Raw genomic sequence first — 25,653 nt, 5'->3', positions numbered from 1 at the left:
CCTCATAGAAAGTTGAAGGTAATCTACCAGTAAAAAAGGCCTTGTTGTAGACCTTGACCAGCTGTGGACAAATTACATCTGAGTAGGCTTTGTAGAATTCCACCCCAAATCCGTCAAGGCCTGGGGATTTCCCATTCTGTAGTTTACTAAGTGCTTCTTGTACTTCCGATAGTAAAATCGGACCGCCCATTCTGCAAACTCAGTGTTAATTCTAGGGTAAGTAAGGCTCTCCAGCGAGTGAGCCATTAACTTGACGGTCTGAACGTGACAAGTCACATAGAACTGGACCATTTCAAATCCGATCTGGGTCATTTTCGTATGTGGTTCCGAATTGGGCCACATTTTTCCAGAATGTCGCGGCGGTCTGTACTGAGAAGTCTCCCAAATCAGAATTCATGCAGCAAATACGTCATCAAAGTGTGAGAGAGAGGCTACTGTAGCGGTGCAGCTGCGCGTTATTAGCGCCTAGCTTGCATTGAACACGGCTTTTGGGGAAGTGCCGGGCTTGACAACAGTCATAAAAAAATAAAAATGGGTTGTGGATAAGCCTGAGAATGATCGGTTTTCTCTCTGCTCTATATGAGCAATATTTCAACATTGCTTACACGGCCGAGTGTCAGGGCAAACTGCCCGTATGTGTGTGTGACATGCACGGACAGTGCGTGCATGCTATCAATCCATATAAACTATAAACCTAAACAGGGATTATTCATGTCTGTTATTTGTGTCCTCTTTTTGAAAAGCAAAATATGAGATTCCTGAAATGACGGACGACAGCCAGCATGTGCGGTCATTTGTTTTGATGCTTCTGCGCATGCGGATTGGTTCCAGTAATCCATGCGCTTTGTTGGTATGTCTTCAGCTAACTGTTTGCGGGCTTTCTTGTGTACAGTCTTCAGAAGAGGCTTCCTCCTGGGGTGACAGCCATGCACACCAATTTGATGAAGAGTGCGGCGTAAGGTCTGAGCACTAACAGGCTGACCCTCCCACCTCTTCAATCTCTGCAGAAGTGTTGATAGGACCTCTGTAATGGGTCACATGACATTTTGGAGGGAAAATGACAAGCAGTACTCAATTTGGACATTAAGGGATGTATGTAGTTTCTTAGGGGTGTACTTACTTTTGTTGCCAGGGGTTTAGATATTAATGGCTATATTTTGAGTTATTTTGAGGGGAAAAATCATTAACTCTATTATATACGCTGCACACAGACTACTTTTCATTGTGGCAAAGTGTAATTTTGTCAGTGTTGTCTCATGAAAAGATATAAATATCTGTAGAAATGTGAGGGGTGTACTCACTTTTGTGATACACTGTATACAGTATTTATGTAAATAATGAAAATCTAGTTTCCTTTATTAGTTTCAACATGTCAGGTTTGAGCCTTAAGCTAACGGACGGGGACTGTTTGAGTGACTACCTCAATCTAATTTTAAGGACGAGAAATGCAATTGAATTTCGGCTGAATTTGTTTCTGTGCGGTCCATATTTAATGACATTTTCATAGTTTGCTGCAGGCCAATAAAAACCGGGCAGCAGATCGCAGTTGGCCCACAGGCTTTAGTTTGAGCACCACTGATTTAGATGATTAACTGGGTGATATGAAAAAGACAAAGGTCATGCAGTTTTGAACATTTTTAACCTATTAATGATGGAGGCCATGTGTCCGATTTGAAAACGAAAAACTCAGGCTTTCTTAAGGTTGCTACTTTTTCTCTTTTGGTGCACACCTCCCATTCAAATCCCAGGGTTTGTGATGTAAAATATTAAACAAATATAAATCAATATTTATTTATATTTACCATTATTACACGTACGAACGGGAAAAAATACATTTGGTCAAATTGCCATTTTTACATTGGTCTACCGCTGGACTAAAATCATGAAAGTTACGGCACCAAAGTGCAAGTTCTTACATGAACTACTGTGGTCCAACAATTACTTGGTATTAATAAAGGTTTTCAGTCATATTCAGTGAATTCAATTGGATAATTCAAGGCCCTGGCTGGGGAAAAAGGAATTGAGAGAATCTGTTTACAGGAGGGACGGATATGTCGACCTGCTGTGGTGCCGTGAAGAACAATCTTAGATGGCCACTAGGTATTACAGACTTCTTCCAACCACCGTTCCATGGTTCAGTTTTTACAGGGAGGAAGCAGTGGATACCAGTTAGCAGTTAAAAAGCATCTAAAAGTCTTTATTGTCAAAAGGGAATATTCACAAACAACATGTGACTCATGTCTTGCGTTAAAGGCCAACAACAGAGCAAAGCAAACAAACAAAATATCATGTCCTGCTTTATACGCCAACAGAGGAAAAAAACAAAAAAACAAGTGTATAGATATGTATGTATGTGTATAATGACATATTTATACAATTTAACGAATGTATATTACTTTATTATGTGATATTGTTATAACTAAACATATATAATCAATATATTAAAACTGTACATAAACAGGTATATATATATATATATATATATATATATATTTATACACACACACACACACACATACATATTATATTCATGTATGCATAAAACATTTTTAAATTGTGTACCAAACTCTGGCTTAGAAATTGAGATGTGAATGCAATCTTTACTTTGTGGTTCATTTGTTACAGTACTAATATAAATATGTTAAGAGCTCAGACATGTACCCTAATTAACCATTTACTATTTACATTGACAGGGGCACCAAATGTCAGAGTCCAACAAATTTCTCAAAACGGAATATTGAGTAAACCTCTGTAGCGCATGACTACATCATAGGCTGCTCGAAGCAGAGTACACACATACTAGATGAAAAGCTTGTTTTGGAGTTAAAAATGGCCTTTTTCAAGATGAGCAACTTTATTTATCTCAAAGACCTAATAACAGGGAAATCCTGTAACCATGGCTTTGGTAAGAAAACATGATTTCCTGAAATCACAGGATCCCTCGCAAAAGACAAAAGAATGAACAAGGTCCTGATTGTTGCTTTGACTGCATCCGTTGACAGGCCTGGACACCATATTTGACAGCTAATGATGGCCCAAATTAGCTGGGTAGTAGACAAGGACGATATACTGTATATCAACCATGATATTATTGTGAATGCTGTTATAACCATATGTAATTTTACATCGGGTATTGTACTTAAGTCAAGCGTTTTATTTGTGTGTGCGCGTGCCTTATTAGGAGCACTGTTCCTTGTCAGTGCACTTTGGCCATTTGGAGGGGGGGGATATATGTATATACATAGAACAATAGTCACACTCGAGTTTGTTAATAAAACTTGTTTTTCGGAGTGCACGAAGGTCCTATGCCTTGTTGCAAGAATGCTTGCATTGCTTGTCTGTGAATATTCATATGGCATTCATGTATTTATTTCCATTATTTTGAAGGACAAGAATACCGCTAGCTCAATGCTAATTTTCATCAGTGCGTCAATGGCATTTTCTTTTGTTATATCAGCACTGTAACAATACATCAAAGTTAAGATTGAATTTGTGTGTGAGCGTATATACAATGTACGTGAAGCTAAATTCATGAATATTTTATTGCAAAAGCAAGAAAATAATTTATTTTCAACTGCTCTGTAGATGCATCCCCTCAGTTCATCAGCAAGATTGTTGACCTTTCAACATTTAATCATTCCAGAAAGGGAAAAAAGGACAATGTGGCGACAGATCAATAACGTACAAATATCCATGAAGACCTCAGCAGGGTATGGAGTCCTTTGATTGTTCGGATTTCATTTTCTTTGGTGCGACAGGTTTACTGAGGACAAAAGATTAATTCAAATATTTATTTTTTCTGCACCCTCAGGACACCTGACAACATACTGTAATTCACAATCAGTTAATCAGTTACTCACACGTCAGGAGAGGACACAGGTCGCTTGCTGGCGGCTTTGGTGTCTTTGCTGGTTTCTGTTGAAACCGAAAAACAGGTGAAGTGCATGACAACATAGCACATTTTGCATCAGACCCAGTGCTGCTAACCTTGAAGCCATCGGACTTGTGTGGCTGGGCCGTAGCCCTTCTGGTTGCGAGCGGCAATGCGGAAGATGATCGCGGGCTTGGTGGTGTGGTCAATGTGGGCGTTGTTGAGACTGGAAGTCTGGACCAAGCATGATGGGCTAGTGCCACAGTACACCCTCATGAAGGCAAGCTGGGCTGGACCGGAAGCAGAGGCGGCAGTGGCCTGGGATGACTGGATTGCCAGGTAGACGGAATACTCTGTGATCTTTCCCGAAGTGACAGCTGGAGGTTCCCAGGTCAGTTGAGCTCCACCCAAATTCTGCCAAAACATAAGTCAAAGGCCAAAAGTAAAGTCATAGCAATATCCATTTTGTGTCCAGACACTGCCACTCCTTGAAAACAGAAAAGGCGGTTTCTCGAAGGACATCCACAGTCAGTTTTTTCGCGTATACCACTTGAAAACGGTGAGTGACGTTTTTTTCTTCTTTCTTTTAAGACTGCACATTAGTTCACACTCACAGGCTCATAGTCCGGTTATGAGAGGTGCTCTGTGCCATCCCGTGAGGCAGGTGTATTTTTTTTCCCTCACGGAGTGAATTATTTACAGCCGTTTTATAATTAATCCACGAGTTTTAATTTTTTTTTCAGAAAAACATTTCAATCATTACCCAGATTATGGAAATTGCAAATTGTGGAAAACTTTTTTTTTTTTTGAAACATTTTTTCCCCCGTGCGAAAACATGTTTACCATTCGTTGACGAAAACTAAACGAAGCTTAACACAATTTGAAATGACTAATATATGATTAAGACTTATAGGAATTTAATCCAAAAGACATTTAAAATTTAAAGGGCTGCCAAAAAATGCTCTCAACTCTCAAAAACACTCTAAACACACCCCAATAAAATAATTCAGTTAGTCATAATTTAAATTCGCCCGATCTTAAAACAGTTCCATCTGCATGTGCATTACATGCACTGTTACATGTCAGTACAATGTTATGTGAATCCCATGAGCATATTAGATGGAAAACTACATAAGTAGAGCGAGAGACAAAAATACCAGTTTGCCTACACATGAATATATAATCACATAAGGAGATGGAATTGTTCATAAAAATGATGGATGAGCAGCATTTTATGATGTCCTGCTTTTATATTGCTGGAGAGAAAAATAAAGCCAGCTTTAAATAATAAATGCCGCTGACAGTCACCAAGAAAAAAGAAACCCAAAAACTTTCCGTTTACTTGGCAAAAATAATCACAGTTATGTAAAGAATCGGGTGGCATGTATGCTTCAGGTTGGAATCTTTATGCGTTGAGTTTTGTGGTTTCTGGACTGTCCCTAAACGCACTGCGAGTCTTGACGGGAGTGATGGAGAGGGGGGGCGAGTTTGCATGTGTTATCGCACGCCCTCGCGATGCTTGTATTACGCATCTGCACAACGCTATGGCGATGTTCAAACGACATATCCTTCAGGCCCACATGACCCAAGTGACTCAAAGCAACTTCAGCAAAATACTTTATTTCAAGGTCAAATGTTTCAACGTGCCAAAAAATAGCTGCTTTAGCATTTTCAAAAAGTGGCAATTATTTCTTGTCATTCCACTTACAGTTCCTAGTAACTTAGTTATAGTTACATAGTTAAAAGTGCATTTTTTTGCAATATAAAACTGCGGGGCCGTTTACACGACAACGGCAACGGTGGTGACAATCCAAAAACTTTTCCTGAGAGCCCTATCGTTTACACGGAGACAGCGTTTGGGAGGGCTGAAAACACAAAAATTTGAAAATGCCTTCCAGAGTAGAAATCTTGAAAAAGCTCCCTGTTGCAGTTGCCGTCAAATATTTGACAACGCAAAAGGGAGTTTTGGGTCACAACTGACTTCCACACTCCGGAAGAGTAGGTGGTGATAATGCTCCTATTTATTTGTCTGTGAAAGGGGTGAAGATACTGGTGACGTCAATGCACATGGGAAGTCCGACAGTGTGTGAAAACATGTCTTCAAGTGGTAACCTTGTACACAGCCTAACTGCGTTCAACATTATTCAAGAATCTAGTCAACTATTCACTTTTCTAATTACAGAAACTCATTTAGAGCAGCGAAAACATGTCACCCAATTTGTTATTTGATCAGGACAAAAGAGGAAACAGCAGAAGGGTTGCAAGTACAGCTGTCCCGACTAGTCAACATAGTCGACGTCATCGATGACGTAAATCCGTCGACGAGCACAACATCCCGTCGACGGTTAATGAAGGGTTAAAAAAAATATATGCGTGGAAAGTTCAGAATGTCGGACGCTTGGTATGCAAGTGGGGAAAGCGACACAAAGCCAAAAAAAGCGCACCAGAGTCCAAAACATTGATTTATTTTTAAAGAAACAAAGGAGGTTACACTGTTGTGTCCTGTCTCTTCAATGCCAAGCTTGGCTGCACGTCGGCCTTGAATGATAACGACAGGAGATTGTAAGTCCATCTAACTAACTAATGACATGTTTTATTGAAGCTGCTAAGCCTGTCGCGATATGCAATGAGTCCATTTATCGCATGGTAAATATAAATGAGGGCGGTCATTTTCACGGCTGCGTTTTATCGCTACGCGTGCGTGCGTGCATACATTTGTGCGCGCGTGCTGATGGCATATAAGACTCCAGTTCTTTTCTCTCATCAACACGCTGTAGAATTAATCTTCAGACATACAAAATAAGAAAACACATCTATATTAAACACTATATACGTTAGCATTGCTACATTGAGGTGAATGGGGGAAAAGACGACCTACTTTAGCCGGTGTTCTCTATAAAACAGGCAGCCTTCTCCAAAACTTGCAGTTAAAAGGTGACACTTCCAACATGAAAAATCGCTGGTTAACAGCATTTGCAAAAGGAAAAAAAATCTATTACTGACACCACATGCAATGACATAAAGTGCTTTTTTTTTGCGGCGTGTAAAGCTTAAATTAGCGGTTTAGCGAACGTACTTCCGGTGAACATTTCAAAATAAAAGCATGTCATGTTCGTCATAAAAATAACGATTTCTAGAGTTAATCCCACATACTTCAGATTCTACACTAAGAATACCTTTAAAATGACACCCTTTATGAAAATTCTGATTGGCAATGAATAATTATTATAATACTATTATATACAGTATAGTAGTACAGTATACTATAATATTAATGCTAGGTATTTTTTTTAAGAATTGTTTTGAATCATGTTGGAAAGGTGAAGTCAGTGTTTTGAATCTGTTTACATTCCATTCTTTTGCACAATTCTATCAGCATTTGAACTCATTGTTTATTTTTTATTTATTATTGTTATTTATCTGTTTATTTGTACTTTAATAAAGAATTTAAGTGTTTCAAAATGTTTTTGTTAATTGATAAGCGTAAAAAAAAATTTCATTGCTAAATTAGTAAAAAAGAAAAAAAATACATTTTTTTTTTTTTAATTACAAGATTAGTCGACTAATTGTAAAAATAGTCGGCTGACTAATCGTGAGAAAATTAGTCGTTTGGGACAGCCCTAGTTGCAAGCAGAAATCCGGTTTTGGTGGTGCTGCCACCTACTCATTGGGAATGCATATTACATCGGCAAATGGGAGGTTTCTTGGACTGGCGCTTCCTTGTGCATGCATTTTTCTTCTACACACAGCGGTTGTGTAAATATGGAATTAAAATAACGGCAAAAGGTTACTTTTGCGTTATTGCTTAAGATAATTGTCGAGTAAATGTGGCCTAAGACAGTAACTATTACATGGTTGTTGTTACTTAGGTACAGTTGCAATGTAGGCAATCCAGCAGCTTATGACAAGAGCAAGTATACCTCACCTTGCTGATCTTGATGGCGCACGGTGCTCCAGGGAAACCAGGCAGACATGTTTTAAACGCAGACACTTCAGAGAAAGCTCCGCGACCACAAATATTGATCCCTGCTACACGGAATTTATAAGCCGTCCCTGGCTGAAGCTCCATCTTTTTCATCTGACTGTAGTCTGGCATCACGCCTGAGTGGTGCTGCAGAAAGTGCTTCCAGTGAGCTCATATTTCAAAAACACAACTGGATTATATTATGTGAAAAATCATGTTTTCTTACATCTATAGTGACATCATCATCAGGGATGTAGTAGTGAGAGACGGACATGTTGGTCACTCTGACAATCCCTACATCAAACCACTATGCACACACACACACACACAAAAACAACACACACATTTTCAAAATGCTTTGTTTGGCGAGTCAAGCTATACACCATCTCACAACCTCATTGGCGCTGATGCCGTTGGACACATCTATGACTGGGGCAGCAGGTCCGGCTTTAGGTCTAGCTGTCAGGGTAGGGGCAGGGCTAAATGTGCTCGCCAATCGAGCCACTGCGCTGCTCACAGCTGATGTCACCACAAGGCCATTGCTCTCCGCCACTGGGTCATTTAGACTGTCTGCTGGTGCGAGGCCCTCTGAAAATGGTGATGGGAAGTCAGAATGCACAGTGGATTAGAACGTGTCAAAATATGACATACAGATGTATTACCTGTGGGCACAGCACCAGGCTCCGCCTCCTCCCCTCCTTGCAAGTCCTGTAGCTGTTGTTGTTGTTGGACCAGAGCAGTGAGCTCCTCCTGCGTCAACACAATAGGAATGGACTGCTCCGACTCGGCACCATCTGAACAAAAATATTTGTGATTCTGTCACTATGCTAATACTCCCATTTCCATAATTCCTGGATATTGTACGCTTAAGAAATGTTTTACCCATGTGCCCTGCTGCTTGCAGGAAGGCCTGGATGGTCAGATTTTGAGACTCGTCTGTAGACAACCCATCAGCTGTCACCATCAGTGTGGCTGTGTTACCAGGGTCCATCTCACCACTTGCCCTTTCTGTTGACATCAGCTCCTTCGGTGGCGTGTCCACGGACTGATTAGCAGAGACTGGTCAGAAAATGCACACTTCCTTACGTCTTCAGAAAGTGTGCGCGTACAGTACCTGAGCTGCCTGACAACCCTGTAACAACATTGTTGCAGATGATGAGATCACATCCTGTGATTGCCCCTCTATTTGCATAGGTTCCTCTGTTGCTTCCATTGCTGTGGCGACGGTCATCTCATCAGCCTTGACTGCATCTTCTCTGACCAATGAAGAGATTTCCTAACAATATACACCAGCACTTCAGTGATGATGATGATGATGATGGGAGGAAGAGTAGGCTGTACTTACAGGAATGGCCGGACCAGGTGTGGGTGTGGCCTGTGTAACTGTGGTAATGGCTCTGCCTTGGCTGATGGCAACAGAGGGGCCAGAGTCAGATGAGGGGGAGGAAGCGAGCTCCGTGGAATCTCCTTGAGTCTCGTCGCCCTGCTGAGCTACAACACAGGAAACGAGAATATCTTAAAAATACATGTAGACATAGAACCGGATGTTTTAAAACAAAAGCATGGCGTTGCGCTGCAGCTGAGTCAGGAGACTACCTGTGGCCGTGGTGGCAGTGTTGGTGGTTCCAGTTTCGTGTGTCTCACACGGTGGATTGGAGCATACCTGTAATTAAGTTGTAAAATTTTGAAGGAAAGTTGGTCCTTTGCAACTTGACTGTAGGCTGGATTTCTAGACACATTTGTGGTTGTATATATACAGTGGAACCTTGCATCGGGCGCGAGAGCGCTAAAGGGGGGGGGGGGGGGGGGGGTCTTAAAGCGACAAGAGTCCCATTTCCTGCAGTTTCAGGGCACTTTCACATTGGACCAAAAGGACCTTGGTCCGGTTGGAGAACTAACTCACAACAACACTTGCAAATGACTTGTTGAAAAGGTTCAGTATTCACACTGCGCCACCTGAACTTTCCTAGTAGCATCACATGCCATGGACGAAAGGCGCACTTACTGATTGGACAAATTTAGAAGAGGAAATGGGTCCCTCATGGGAGGGGAGGGAGCGTGGAGTGTCACAGCAGCTGCACATAATGTAGTATAGGTGCACCCTACTCCGCTTGCATTCACATGCAAAGCAGTGTCTGCTTAAAGTGGACAGAGACCCACGATTTTGAGCGGACCAAAGTTTATTTTTTTGGTCCCAACTAGAGTTCGGAAACACGTTCACATTTACAAATTGAAACGGAAAATGTGAGAAAAAGAACTCTGGTCCGTTTCAAAGAACCAAACCATGCTAGTTTGAAAGCACCCTGAGAGAGCCATTATGAAACACAAGTTTATATATAGTAAGCCTTTTATGAAATCTAACAAATCAACTTGGTGTAAAGTTGTTACTTTAATGTGCTGTCGAATGATACCAAAATAGGCGATACCCCACTTTAAATTTATCTCCCTAAAAAAACCAGAGTAATTATAATTAACTGGGATATGGCGAGCCACAGTGATGCGACACAGGGATGTCTCGGTGCACAGAGAACGTCATGAAGCAAATCACGTTATTTGCACTTTGTACCTCATAATTTTTGCTCACCTTCTGGTAATGTACACCAAATTTAATGTTATATAAATAAAAAAAAGTTGCATTTGACTCTTTGTGTAGTTTCTATGTAAACATTTTGTTTCAACTGTAGCTGGCTTACCTGATTCAGTCCTCTCGCTCCCACTGTGGTGGCAGTGTTGGTTGTTCCAGTTTCGTGGGTCTCACACGGAGGATTGGAGCACACCTGTTAGGAAGAAAGTGGTCAATCCAGACAATTTTGGTGGGCAAACTGAGGACGCCTCTACGCACAGAATCAGAGATTGATTAAGTCACACATATGGAAGTCTCAAGTCTCCTAACCATAATGTTTCAAGCAAGAGTCAAGTCATTTTGTCTTCAGCAAATCAAGTCACAGATTATTTAAGTCTCAAATCATTTTATCGATGCAGTTTTGCTATATTACATTAACTGGTCTACATTAATAGAGAAATGCAAGAAGCTGAAGTAATGAAGATGTATAACACCTTAAAAATAATAGTCATGACGTTATTAATTTTGTAGTACTAGCCAGATTTGCACCCATCTTCCACTCTGTTAATGCTATGTGCAGCTGAACTAACATTAGCAGTAGCCACTTTTGATCACCATCGCCATAAAATGTGTGGCAAATGACCATTGTGATTGGCTATTGACGATGGGAAAGAAGGCATATCACGGGCTATATTGCATTAATCTACATTTCATATACCTTTATTAATAAACAATGAAAAATTGCAAAGAACATGTATTAGTTTGCTTTCTCCCCAATTAACAATTATTTCTTGCCAATGTGTTAAATTTGTGGAGTGAATCAACTGTTGTGACAAGAAATTTTATTTTCAGGATGGTTGGCTGTCCAAGTCAACCCAGCTGAGCCATCTCAGGGAGAAACTGAACTGCAAATTCTGCTGTTACACTGGTAGCCCAAACTTTGCTAATAATTCTGAAGCTGCCGAACTAAACATTAACCCAGTGCAATATGCTCTTATGTACCATAGTTTTGTACTTGAGCTATACACTTTTTAAATAAAATAAAACATGGCTTTAATGAGCCATTTCATTTATGCAGCCCATCAACTTTTGGAATGTTTTGTATGCAAAACCACAGAAGTCAAGCAAAGCTGCAGTCCTTTTCCCAACCCCCCAAAAAATAGCCATCACCACAGTCATTTAAAAAAAATTAAATTAAATTAAAAAAATTTTTTATACCATGTAAGTTTTAGTTGTCAAGTCATAAGTCAAGCACTGGCCGACTTCCTCGGCAGCTTACCTGGAGCACTTGACTAGTCCTCGCCGTCGCCACAGTGGCAGTGTTGGTGGTTCCTGTGTCATGTGTCTCACACGGTGGGTTGGTGCAGCCATTGTCAACTATTGTTGCCACGGCAACAGTCGCAGTATTAGTTGTTCCTGTGTCATGCGTCTCACAGGGTGGGTTGGAGCAGACCTCAGTCACTGTGCCATCATAAATATATTTACAGTATAACAAAGTACAGTGGTACCTCTACATACGAATTTAATTCGTTCCAGGACCTTGTTTGTAAGTCGAAATGGTCGTATGTCGAGCAGGATTTTCCCATAGGAATACATTATAATTCCATTAATTCGTTCCAAAGCCTAAAAACATACACTAAATTCTTAATAAATACTGCTGGCACTGTTACAAATGGCAATTAAACATAGAAAAACAAATAAGTTATAAATAAATAAGTCAGAATAATATAATAATAAGAAGAATAATTAATAATTATTCCTGTAAATAATGTAACGAATTGGATTCTAATATGGCGGACACTTTTTACTGTCCCTGAACGCACCGCGAAGCTGACGTCACAGTGAGATAGGTCGGTGCGGTAGAGATAATACTTTCGTTTTCTTGAGAGCAGTCAACTGCTTAAGACAATGGGCGTTTTGTGTTGGATAAGTTCTTAAATAAATGATAAAAACGTGACGAAGCTGGCGATTTCCTTGGCAATGTTACCACAATAATAATTGTCACCTTAACTTATAAATAGTGGCGAACGGTGGTCGGAAGAGGACCATGGAGCTGTATTGTTGAGCCAGTTCAGGGACGCGCACCCCAAGCTCATATTTTTCTATAACTTGCATCTTCATTTCAAAGGTAAGCATCACTTTTTTCCTTGTTTCTCCAACTGTATCAACTTTTTTTGAAAACTGTGTTGATTTCTCACACAAGAAAATCCACCGTGCGTTCGTTTGCAGTGCTGTCATGTCGTCGTATTTCGAGCAACTCGTCGGATGTAGAAACAAATGGCGGCTCAAATTTTACGTCGGATGTCGAAAAGATCGTATGTAGAGGTACCACTGTATGTTTCACTTCACCATACTTTGCCCGTGAAAGTATGTAAGTAAGTAACAGGCATGAAAATGAGTCAGGGGTTAAAAAGGTGAGAAGAGTGTGGAGGAAATATGCTCTGGTAGGGCTGTCCCAAACGACTAATTTTCTCCCGATTAGTCAGCCGACTATTTTTACAATTAGTCGACAAATAATTTATTTATTTATTTATTTATTTTTACTAATTTAGCAATGAAATTTTTGTTGATGCTTACTAATTCACAAAAATATTTTGGAACACTTAAATTCTTTATTAAAGTACAAATAAACATGTAAATAACAATAATTAATCACACATGAACACTGAGGTCAAATGCTGATAGTAGGCCTGCAGGATATTTGAAAAAAACTATCATTGCGATTTTTGGGGAGTTTGCGATATTATATTGCGATATTAAAACGAGAACATTTTTGCCAAATAATAAAGAATGTAAACTGATTCAGAACAATGACTTTGCCTTTCCAACATTATTCAAAACAATTCTTATAAAAAAATGTCTAGCATTATTATTATAGTATACTACTATATACTGTATAATAGTATTATAAAAATTATAATATTGCCAATCATTTTTAAAAATTGTGTCATTTTAAAGTTATTCTTAGTGTAAAATCTGAATTCTGTAGTATTATATTATATACATATTAGTGTATTAATTCTGAAGTATGTAGGATTAACTCCAGAAATTGTTATCTATTTGATAAACGTGACGTGCATTTATTTTGAAATGTTCACCGGAAGTACATTCGCTAAACCGCTAACAACTTTACACTCCGCAAAAAGCACTTTTTGTCATTGCTTGTGGTGTCACTAATAGATTTTTTTTTTCATTTTTTTCGTTTGCAAATGCTGTTAACCAGCGATTTTTCATGTTTGAAGTGTCACCTTTGAACCGCAAGTTTGCATTTTGGAAAAGACTGCCAATGTTTATACATAATATAATATATAAGTTGTCTTTTTTCCCCCCCATTAGTCTCAGTGTAGCAATGCTAACGTTTACAGTTTTTAATATAGATGTGTTTCCTTATTTTGTATGTGTGAACTGTAATTATACGGCGTGTTGTTGACCAATAAACATCTGGACACAACAACTGGAGTCTCATATGTCATCTATACGCACGCACAAATGTATGCACGCACGCAGTGATAAACGCAGCCGTGAAAATTACCGCCCTCATTTTTATTTACCTTGCGATAAATGGACTCATTGCATATCACGACAGGCTTAGCAACTTCATTAAAACATGTTGTTAGTTAGATGAACTTACGCCCCCGCCCCCCCCCTAAAAATGTTCTCCTCGGATCTACACAATTCACATAGGTCACCCTTTTTTACTTCAAAACGGCAAATTTCGCCAAAAGGTGAGTGATTTTCATGCCTGAAGGTAAGAGTATTGATAAGAAGTTATGACACCAATAAATTTGACATTCAACAAATACTCTGAAGTTTATTCGCAAACGCTTATGAAGTTTAGGATGAGACAGGATTTTAGAAAAAGAATCAATTCATATCAGAACTTAATAGTTAAAACTGTAAAATCGACCTACCTGCACTTACAGCTTCTCCACTCTTGTCTTCCAGAACGCTACTTGTAAGCGTGCTCGTCGTACCTCCCGGTTCTTCTGAGGTGGGAGAGGCCATGATGGAAACAGGCAGATCCTGGACCAGCGACTGTGTTTCTGCTCCGCTTGGGGTCATGATTAAAGTTACCTGTAAAAACACACGTTGGACTATATAACCTTCTAAAATCAGAATAACAATCACAGATAGGACGCATGTGTGCAACCTGCTTGGGTCCAACACCAGCAGTAGCAGCAGTGGCTGTTGCAGTGGTGACCTGGTTGGTGAGTGCAGCAATGGTGGCAAGAGTGGTAATGGGTGTAGCGAGGGTGGCACTGGTGTTGGTGGACAGTCCTGCAACTGCGGCGGACACACTTCCTGTTATGGTGCTCAGACTCGACACACCTTTGACAGTGAGACATGCTGCTGTGAGTCCGTTCAAGGACGGGCTAACAGGAGGATCCATCAGCTGTTTACCGGTTGTCGCTTTCACAACAAGCGTAGTGACTGCAGGCTTGGTGACGGTGGTGCCTGGTGTCACCAGTCTGACTCCTCCCTTTGCAATAGTCCTGAGGATGGTTCCCGGTGTCCCTGTAGCCCCTTTCAACACCACCTGTAGACAGCAAGAGATGTGGAGTCACAGAGTTTGTGTGTGGCACCCTCTTGTATACATTACAACAACAGCTTAGCTGGTCTTACCTGTGTGACGCCCTGCTGGCTGGTTGAGATTTTGGGGACCGTTGTAATGATTTTCCCAGCAGCCCCTGGTGTCACCACCTTGGTGGTGAGGATTGTGATTGGCCCACCTGTTGGGGAGGTGCTTTAGTCACGAGTACACTGTTGAACTGAAATGTGTTGTTATTTGTGATCACTGTATCAAAGACTGATTATTCTTGCCTTTTACATAATCGTGTCCATTGATGTCACACTCGCTTCATATGTTGGTATAATCCTAGTTTGTAATTTCATTACTTAATCAAAGAAGTGTTGCTACTAATGGTAATACTAAAGTAATTAAGAGTACACGTAGGGTAACCAATTACTGGATGTAGTGTAAACAGGTCTCAAAAACACACGTTGATATTGTTTTATTGATAATATCGCACAATTAACGAACAAATTCATCTTTAATCTTGTAGGTCCTTGGTCTTGGCAGATGTGTGCAGTTCATTTCTGGTTTTCACACTGTACTGTGTGTGGTTATGCATTATGTTTTGCTTTGAGGTCACACACCATCTCAACGGTTGTTTCTAAGGATCTCACAATTATTACAAAATTACAATACTGAATTATTTATGGTGCCTCTACCGTCGTTGTCTTGTCTCAATAGTTGTTAGAATACACCACACACACTATATATTAATTTTTGGTGTGGGTATTTTTGTAGGCCAGGGGTGCCTATTGTTTGTATTGTGTGCCCCAAGATATACTTTTAAATGGAGACAACCTCCCGTGATCTACCCTAACAGCGGCGGGGTGTAGGGTGTCAAAATTAAAAAATAATAATATATATACATATATATATTTACATAGTTGTGTTGTGTGAGCAACATATGAGGTTATGTTGCTCACGCAACATAATTAACTATTTACGTTAATATATATATATATATATATATATATATATATATATATATATATACATATATATATTTTTTTTATGGCTAGCTCGACGTAATGGGCTGGATGTAACGGGCACACGTGATGTAGGCCCACACTTAGCATGGCTGCAACATGGCTCTGTCCATTTCCTTGATCCTTTAAAGATGTGCATGATTGGATGCGCAACATATGACATATTTGGACTTTTCCAACCTTTACCTGTTCCCCCTTGAAGCGCAGACACAGGAATGGTCTTTATGATGGTGGCACCAGGTTTGGCTACAACTGGGCCAGCCTGTGGACTGCTGAGCACAGTCTGTGTCCCATCTGCAGAGCTCACCAGCTTCAGGATTGTTCCAGTAGGAAGGGTGCCTTTCGACTAATGGACGCAAACATTGTTAGCATGCACTTGGTTGTCAATACATACGTTAGTTTACTAAAAACTATAGTACCTGTAGGATTTGCGCGACAGAGCCGCTGGCCGTTTGACCCGCGACTGGTTTAGACTGTACCACTGACATCACTTTTCCCAGATTGCTGATCTGAACGAGCGTGGAAAGTATGTCATTATTTGACTGAGCGAAATGATGAACAGGAAAGATCGCAGACATGTCAAAATCTTTGCGCACCCACAGGGCTTATTCTTCCCTTTAATTATCAATAAATACAAATCTAATTGCATCAGGGTAGTTAGAAATACGACTAGGTTCACAAGAAGTAGATATGCAAACAAAAAAAAAAATCAGGTGTACAACTGAATTATGATGTGCAAAACTAAGGAATAGCTGTAGCATGTATTCTTGATCGTCCTCGTTAACCTTGATAACTTTCTGGTAACAATACTTCTTTTTAATTGGCCCACACACGGCAAAGCTGTTACATTTGAACAATTGAAATAAGCAGATATACATGCTATTTGAATGTGGGTTTGCATAACAAATCCAAGCAGATAGCTTTGAGATCATGCGCATGGGTTTACAGGTCTGAGATCAGCATCAGGTGACATCACTCACCAGAGCACCACTCGTTCCCACGCCCAGTGGGCTATTAACCAGTGTGTAGGTCTTGGTAACTCCCCCTACCACTGTGGTGACTGTTCCAGATTTGTGCACTGTGATAATTGGGCGGCTGCTCGTGACAGGGCTTGAGACGACGGTCGCCCCACCCACCTGAGCAGCAGCCGTTTTCAGGATACGTGTTGCAGAGTTACTGACCTGCCAAGATGGAGCGTCAAGAACCGGACTGTGTGCCACATATGTGTGTCACATACATAAACTAAACTATAAAGCCTACCATTGTAACAGGAAGGCTGCCAGATCCAGGACTGACCGCTACAGTCTTTACAATGGTGGCTCCTGTTGGGACGTTGAGCACGGTCGCTGTGGCTGGTGGAATCTTACGTGTAGCAGCAGCAGCTGCTGCCAGCGCTGCCATTCCACTCATCTGAGGACTGCTACCAATTGGCTGAGAGCAAAAGGCAGTATGGTGTTGATTCCTCATGTGAAAACAACATATTTGAAGCTGAGGCCCACTTACCGCAGCTTGTGCAGCCTGGGCAGGCACCATCATACGGACATTTGCAGGAAGCGTGGTCATGGTGGCAGGGTATTTAGGCGTGGTCTGTCGCACGGTGACAATGGAGGCACCACTTGTGGCTCCTTGAGTCGCCACCTTCACAACAGCTGTAGAAAAAAAAAAAAAACGCCCAGGTGAGTAAAATCAGTACCACTTAGCGCTACATTCATAAAACATGCACATACACTGCTGGCCAAAAGTATTGGCAACCCTGCAATTCTGTCGGATAATAGTACGGTAATATCTTCATTTATTTTGCTTATAATGAAAAAACACAAAAGAGAATGACAAAAAATCAAATCATTATCATTTTACACAAAACCCCAAAATGGGCCAGACAAAAGTATTGTCACCCTTTGAAAAATCATGTGATGCTTTTCTGATTTGTGTAATTAACAGCACCTGTTACTTACCTGCGGCACAAAACATGTGGTGGCAAAAACTAATTCATACTTGCAGCCAGTGAAAATGGATTAAAGTTGACTCAACCTATGTCCTGTGACATTGTGCAAGCAAAATAATTGAAGATATTACTACCAAAGCATTTGTAATTGCATTCTGGGAGAAATTGAACATTAGCTGACAGAATTGCAGGGGTGCCAATACTTTGTGCCAGCAGTGTAAGTTTAATGAAAGACTACAAATTCTAAATGATAATACTGATATGATTGATGAACAACATGTAACTGGTAATCAGCCCAGGGTCTAGCCCACCCCTCGCCCAGTATGCTTGAATATACTATGGCAAACTGTATTCATCAGCATGTTAATTTAAATTTGTAGTGCGTTTGTTATGAACAACTGATCTAAATCAAGTCAAACATGTAGTATAATTGGAAATTGACATAAAATTAAAACATTATGCCTGTGGAATGGTAACACCAAAAAGCACCAAAACAGGAAACCAGTTAAATGACTACAAAACAAACAAAATATAAACACACCCAGGAAACAGGAAGGCATTAGTTCAGACCCCCCCCCCCCCCCCAAAAAAAAGACAGTTTAACAAACTTACTTGGGACTTTGGCAGCTGCCGAGGGGTTTGCAGATACGGTTGCTGTAGGGGACTTGGGGACTAACGTAATGCGGGGGATTTGGTTTGTCAGAGTTGCTGCCACAGGGGTAGAACTCTTCAAAGAGTTGGCTGTTGAGGCAGCTGCAGTTGCCACAGACGTGGCGGGAATGTCGTATTTCTGTATCTGCAGCAGGTAGGTGTCAGCGGTCTGTGATGGTCCCCAGCTCACTTCCAGAGATGACGTGTTGGCTCGCACCAGCTGGACTCGCGACGGCGCACTGGGACGCTCTGAGGACACACAGGCAGGACTTGCTCAAAGAAGTGAAAGGAAGGTGGCCTTCCCTGTATGGACAGCAGTTGCCCACCTGTCTCCAAGTACCAGAGATCCTTGCAGCAGACCTGGTTGTTCCAGGCCTTCCTGTATCCGTCTCTTCCGCTCCAGATGTAAAGTCTGGAGTTGATGGCCACGCTACAGTGGCCAGCGCGAGCTCGTGGAATGTTTTCCTCCTCGCTGTCCATCTCCACCATCTCCCAGCATAGCGTGTCTGTCCACACAGTGGAATAGCTGAGTGTGCATTGGCTCACTTATACAAACTCATACACTTCCATCACTTCGTCTCGCAACCATGTAAATGTTAAAGCGTGGGTGTGTGCTTTTACCAAGATTAAGGCAAGCCAGTGTGTTGGTGCACTTCCACTCCTTCTCATGTGTTGCAACTTTAACATCCTCCATCAGCAGTGGGACCCAACCTCCAAACACGTACATTCTAACAGACAGGTGGAAAGGGTGAGAGACAGGTGTGTGAAATGAGACAACTACAAAGCTCATTTAAGCGATGCTAGCGGAACACATGTTTGAGTTACTTGTTATGGACAGTTGTGGCTGAGTGCAGGCTGCGAGGCATTGGTGCAGTCCCACTAAACTCTGGTTTGCTCCAGACGAGCGAGTCTGTGAAATAGGCCATGAAAACTTTCATCATAGATTTATTTCATGATGGCGCGGTATCATCATGGCAGTGGTCTTACCAATGTCGAGCACCCATAGGTCACCCAGCCTGCAGCCGCTCATCCCCCCGTAGATAATCAGGCGGTTGCCTCGAACCCCACTTGCTACCACAGCCGTGTGACTTTCTCTAGGAGGCGGCGGCTGCCCGGATGTCAATGGAACGTCCCAGCTAACCACGCTGGAGCCTTGACGCAGTTCCAGCGAGTACAGGTCATTTAGGTACCTGAGATGAAGACTGAGGTTACCCAGGTGTTCTTAGGACAACCGATTCGAAACCCTTTACCTGGGAATGTTGTTCTTGGGGTCTTCACTGTCATTGGCCAGTCCTCCGAATAAAAAGCAGCGATTTCCAATTAGAGAGAAGCTGTGACCAAGGCGGGGACAGGGGGGCAGGTTGTTCTTTGGTGCCTTTGCTTTCAGACGTTTCCATTCCCAGCGACTGGCCTGAGGGGGATGTATACTGTTCATATCACAACTGTTTCCAAACGACAGTTCTTAATCTCACTTACACACACTAACCTGCAGCTCATAGAGATCATTGCTGTACTTTCCATATTCCACCATTCCTCCAAACACTAGCAGTCTAGTGCCGTCACACACAAACCCATAAGCAGCGCAGCCTGGTGGGATGTCCCCTCGCACAGCAGGGATGAACCATTGATTGGTAGCTGTGGGTTGGTAAGTCAGAAAGGAAGAAAAGGGTAGGGACAGATGAAACCCATGGTGTCTAAAGGAGTTACACTAGGAGGATATATGCAATATTGATGGAAAATAATGCTTACAAATTCATAAACAACACTGCATGTGGTTTCTTTTGATTCTTCTCCAAAACAAATGACATTACAATGGACCTACAGCGATATTTGGATATATGAATGAATAATCTGAACTGACAAGGGTTTTGCTTTCACATAACTATAGGTGTAGAGCCGAAATACACTATACTATATTGACAAAAGTACGTGCTTACCTGCCTTGACTCACTAAAGAATCAGGGGTCGACGATATAAATGGCCCAGTGGCCCGGACATACTTTTGAAACCGTCAGGGCCACGAGAATGCTCCAACCACTGGCCCGGTGGGGGCAGTAAAAATAATGTGTCGATTAAAAAAAATCTTATTTCACATTAATTGCAAGTGGTTCCGTGTTTTGACGACGTTACGTTATCCCGTTTAAAGACAACCTTACAGTCTATGCAGCAGCCGTTGCTCTCCATGGGGTGTAAACACACCTCGCTCACTCCAGCGTGAACTGCTGCTGATTGATTGGCAGTATATCAGTATCCACCTAACGTTATACTACAAGACATGTTTTTGAAACCCCTTGAACCTGGCCAAGCACCAGGGAAAAAAGGCTCAAGAAAGAAAGTCAAAGGAAGAGTTAAAGAGCATACGACACGAGAAAAAAAAGTCTTAAATGGCATTATTATGTGAATTAGAATCATATTTTGAGACGATTCGACTACATACAACAATTTAGCAAAGCACAGATGACGAGAAATTAGCCTTTTAATCTGCCAGTTAGCCACGCCTACCATTATAGGGCTTTAGCGTCCCCAACAGGTGGATGACGTCAGCGGTAGACTGGTCTCATCGATTTTACTATTCAGCCCATTAAGGGGGAATTATTCAGAACGAGGAAAACGCGACGAAGAAAGCCGCCAAATGTCATTGTTTCAGTCTCTCTACTCCAATATTTTTACAGGATATTCTTTTTATCCAAGTATTTTTCCCCAATAGCTATACAAATGGCTTGAGAAGGACCAGTCAGCCCGTCGAGGGGGAACTATTCACAATGAGGAAAACGCGACGAAGAGAGCAGCAAAATGTCATTGTTTCTGTCTCTTTACTTCAATATTTTTACAGGACATTCTTTTTATCCAAGTATTTTTCCCCAATAGCTATATAAATGGCTTGAGAAGGACCAGTCAGCCCGTCGAGGGGGAACTATTCACAATGAGGAAAACGCGACGAAGAGAGCGGCAAAATGTCATTGTTTCTGTCTCTTTACTTCAATATTTTTACAGGATATTCTTTTTATCCAAGTATTTTTCCCCAATAGCTATATAAATGGCTTGAGAAGGACCAGTCAGCCCGTCGAGGGGGAACTATTCACAATGAGGAAAACGCGACGAAGAGAGCGGCAAAATGTCATTGTTTCTGTCTCTTTACTTCAATATTTTTACAGGATATTCTTTTTATCCAAGTATTTTCCCCAATTGCTAAATAAATGGCATGGTCATGACAAATAACAGTCTTGTGCTGAATGGAATATGAAATAATAAAAATGCATTTATTCAGGACGACATGGCAAAATTACTCCATAATGGTCAAAACTGTCGACTTCACCTTTACTGTCGCACCTCCCGAACTATATTTTATGACACCTAAATCGGACATATGTCATTTCCCTTCCCCGGCTTCGGAGAATGTAAACAAACCAGAAGGCCTGACAGCTAGCCGACATGCTAACCCGAACCGAGTGATGTTTCAAAGTCTTCAAAGCGGAAAATCACACATAACTATCCTGGATTATTTGACATGACGACTCGGTTGTCTATTGTCGTCGCGGATCGGCAAACCGCCCGGCGGAGAGCAATTTACAGTTCGTTCCCCGGAGGAGGGTGGCTGGAGTTGTTGTACAGCTAACGGGCTGCTGCTAATGACCATTAGGACAGCTTTTTACATGCCTATCAATGATCAAATGTAAGTAGTCCTTCATTTAAAGGAAGTTTGTAGTGTTTACTTTGTAATCGCTGTATTCGTATTTGACATAATACAAAACAAGATGTTTACTCACTTCCTCGTAAGTCCAATGGTCCCACAGTAAATATCCACGGTGAATGGGAACCTTTTGAAACTCCAAAAAGGCGCATACGCCTGTCCCTCATACAGAATGATTTTTCTGCAGCCGTTTGGCTGGCGTGATGCGAAAAATAAACGTATTAATCCGCAAAATCAGCTGAATCATTCGTCCCCATACACAACAGTACGCTGTATAGTGAAGAGGACGTCTTCTACCGTACACGTCACAGCGCCCTCCTCCTCAATGCAAGACCGAAGCCGGAAGTCACTCATTTTCCTAGCGCGGGATTCAAAAAACTAAATAAATATAGCGATCGCCTCCACACACATCCAAGCGGTCCATATCATTCAGGAGCATAAAATACCGCGTGTATTATGAAATAAATATTATATAAATTATGCTTTTTCGTGTCACAGGCACTTTAAGGAAAAGCGAAATCCAATATGAAAAGAAAAGGGAGAGAAAGTTTCAGCCCCAGTGGCGAGAACTCTGGGATTGGCTTGGATACGATGAGACAAAAACCAGGTTTACTGTGAGGTGTGCAGATCAATGCCCAAATATGCAAGTTAGAGCAAAGTTAATGAGTATGAAACCTATGGTATGACCATTGCGTGAAAATGACTGACGTGACTACAGAGAAAATAACATCATAACGGCAGTCTAGCTTGAAAATCGTTAGCCATAATTGCCTAATTGTCTTTGACTTCCAAATTGTTCCCACAACAACCGAGCTGGGGAAGATTTCCAGAGGGCGCTAAGGGGAAGACAGGAAAGCTTTGCCCAGGTATGGGGCTCTCCCGTGGGCCCGCCTACATCTGGAGCTCCCCCCAAAAAATGTTTTTTTTTTTTTTTTGTTTGTTTCCCGAAAACATTAAAACATGTGTAAGTGGTCAGTGGAGTCGATTTGGGTTTATTCATGTATACTTGTGTGATTATGGAATAATTATAGAATTGGATAATTTGCACTAGATTAATGTTTTTGCATCATTTTGCTGCAGTTTTATTTAAATCAACCTAAGAAAAAAATGTTATTCAGTGTGTTCAAGTCAATTGATTGACCATTCTTTCTGAAGCAATTTGTGAAGTTACACACAGATGTTGGAAGGGAAGGCCCTCCTCCTCCCAGCTTCTGCTCCAATTCATAAAGAGGTGTTCTGTACGAGTTCAGGATTCTGCATGCCCGTAAAGATCCACAAAAAAAGTGAAATCTATGTTTTTAAAAATGCTGAAGCAGTCAATGTTCTTTTCACTGGGCCAACAGTTTCAGGCTCCCAACATTGTGGGAATAGTTTGGGGATGGCCTGTTCGAATTCGAAAATGACTTTGCACCAATGCACAAAGTAAGTTAGAGGCATGGATGAGAAAATATGGTGTAAATTAGCCTGCCTTGTCTACAAAAAGGCGGCACCAAAACCCAACAGGACACCTTTGGGATAAATTAGAATAAAAAAGGACATCTGGGCCTTGTCATTCAAATTAATGTTTGACCTCGCAAATGCGGATCTGAAAGAATGGTCAAAAGTTTCTAAAAGCACACTCCACATCCATGTGAAAACCCTTCCCAGAAGAGCGGAAGCTGTTATAGCTGCAGACGATGGGATGCAACTTAGGCCATGTCCACACATAGCAGGGTATTTGGCAAAAAGAAGATACTGTATTTTTCTACGATTTGGCCTATCATTCACACGCACATTCAAACCAGGGTTCTTAAAAACGCCGGGGAAAGTGAAGAATTGCGAATTCTGCGTTTGTGGCGTCATCATGTGGACACTGATAACCACAGATTTAACTGTGGAAACGTCATTGACTGCGACAAACTTTGTCCTCACGTCACACATGAAACCAATGTTTACATTTGGAGTAAGTACATTGGAGTAAGTACATTAGACACGCGCTTTTTTGCTTCCATTTTTTCACAAACTATTGCTGTGCTTCGTATTGAAGAATTGGTATTATGGACCATTATTTTTATTGTTATGAATGTCCTTAAAAATGAATGATAGCGGTTGGCTGTGGAAGTTTTTTTTTTTTTTTTTTTTTTTTTACAAACAAGCAGGTGTGGACGCAATTATTTTTTCCTAGCGTATTGGGGCAGAATCCTCGTTTAAAAAAAACCCTAGGTGTAGACATGGCCTTAAATTCATATTCGCCAGAGAACGAATACTTTTGGCAATGTAGTTCATCTTCGTCCAGACATCCACAGAAACAGAGGGGCGTGTCGCTGTGACGTGACATTGTTTTCAGTAAAAAGGCGCCATTTTTCTTGAGTTAGCAGAAGTTTGCCTGATCTTGGCACGTTAACGATCGAACCATTAACACGTGTGAGTTTATAATACCACGACTTCTCACAACTACGTACGACAAAGATACACTTTCGTCACTCAGAACCACGGTCCCAACTTTGTTGATTGTACCGCTTGCAGCTGTTAAGTGATGTGCACAGCAAGTGTCTATTTGTCACCGTGTAAAGGCTCAACCTGGATCGGTACCGATACCTGTGTTGTAGACGTGCAGCTCGTCCACAATACCCTCATTGCCGCCACCGAACACGACCATTAGTTCCTTGATTGCCACAGCACGGTGTCCATGACGGGGCCGGGGCACAGGACCGCTCCAACCCAGGACGCGCTTCCAGCGGGGATGAAGCACCACAGGCTCGACTTCCATGTCGCTCCTGTTCCGAGTCCACCACTAATGGTCCTTATTGGGTGGGAAGTGGAAACCAACGAAAAGTTGTAGTCCGTACGCGTCTCGCACCGCTGTTTAGTGTTACCTCGCCAACTTGTGCCTCGGCAGATAACCATTCGCTTTTGCTGAAAATTGTAAGGCGAGGTTTTGCTGTTTCCTCCAGATATAGTCCTTTTGATACCACTGTGTATAAAAACTTTAGCCGGCTCAAGCCCTTTTACTAGTTTCACTGTGCCACTTACTAGCAGTGACTATTGCGACCAGTCCGCCATTTTCTGCCGGTGGAAAGCAGAGTGGACGTGAAGCAAGCACAGGCGCTGCAAGCTCACAGTAATCCCCAAAAACAGACAAGCATGTCCTGATACAGGCGAGCACCTTGGTTATATGCACGCGTGCGGCAGAGCTCCGAGGAAACAGAACTCGGAACTTAAAAGCACACAGTTGCCTGTATATGCGCTGGTATGGAAGGCGCCATTTTGCTGCTAACGGTAACCAAACAAAACAGCGCGAGACGAGCGGAAACGACATCAGGGTGTTGCTGGCTATGGCTAAATAAATAGGAACTTCGCTCGTTCCAAGTTTGGATCGAAACAGACACGCATAAAAGTTACCCATAAATGGCATGTATTCTGCTAGACA

At 41.6% G+C, this 25,653-nt stretch overlaps 1 protein-coding gene across 1 annotated transcript; it reads right to left on the bottom strand.

The window, feature by feature from the left end:
* Positions 1-1,939: 1,939 nt before the first annotated feature.
* hcfc1b (host cell factor C1b) lies at positions 1,940-25,500 on the bottom strand. Its single transcript, XM_057861301.1, has 30 exons — positions 24,822-25,500; positions 20,040-20,188; positions 19,804-19,964; positions 19,541-19,743; positions 19,379-19,463; positions 19,175-19,281; positions 18,880-19,059; positions 18,515-18,802; positions 17,461-17,606; positions 17,218-17,388; positions 16,938-17,138; positions 16,377-16,466; positions 16,144-16,303; positions 15,022-15,128; positions 14,800-14,935; positions 14,549-14,727; positions 14,310-14,472; positions 11,678-11,859; positions 10,529-10,612; positions 9,432-9,498; positions 9,181-9,326; positions 8,950-9,111; positions 8,718-8,880; positions 8,498-8,629; positions 8,230-8,423; positions 8,062-8,142; positions 7,797-7,982; positions 3,988-4,285; positions 3,861-3,915; positions 1,940-3,763 (listed from the first exon to the last, which is right to left on the bottom strand). The coding sequence occupies exons 1-30, from the start codon at positions 24,991-24,993 to the stop codon at positions 3,703-3,705; spliced, it is 4,509 nt and encodes a 1,502-aa protein (XP_057717284.1). The 5' UTR covers positions 24,994-25,500; the 3' UTR covers positions 1,940-3,702.
* Between the last annotated feature and the right edge of the window lie 153 nt (positions 25,501-25,653).

This window comes from Corythoichthys intestinalis, chromosome 2 (assembly GCF_030265065.1).
Source record: "Corythoichthys intestinalis isolate RoL2023-P3 chromosome 2, ASM3026506v1, whole genome shotgun sequence".
Taxonomy (NCBI): Eukaryota; Metazoa; Chordata; class Actinopteri; order Syngnathiformes; family Syngnathidae; genus Corythoichthys; species Corythoichthys intestinalis.
The sequence above is the reverse complement of the archived record's forward strand: the minus strand, read 5'-3'. Positions and strand labels throughout refer to the sequence as shown.

What these genes read in the sequence shown, in the direction of transcription:
- hcfc1b (XM_057861301.1), bottom strand. Translation starts at nt 24,993, where the DNA reads ATGGAAGTCGAGCCTGTGGTGCTTCATCCCCGCTGGAAGCGCGTCCTG. An exon ending in ACTGGCTTGCCTTAATCTTG is followed by an intron (nt 19,060 to 19,174) that starts GTAAAAGCACAC and finishes CTGTGTGGACAG; the next exon opens with ACACGCTATGCTGGGAGATG. An exon ending in TGGGAACGAGTGGTGCTCTG is followed by an intron (nt 16,467 to 16,937) that starts GTGAGTGATGTC and finishes ACGCTCGTTCAG; the next exon opens with ATCAGCAATCTGGGAAAAGT.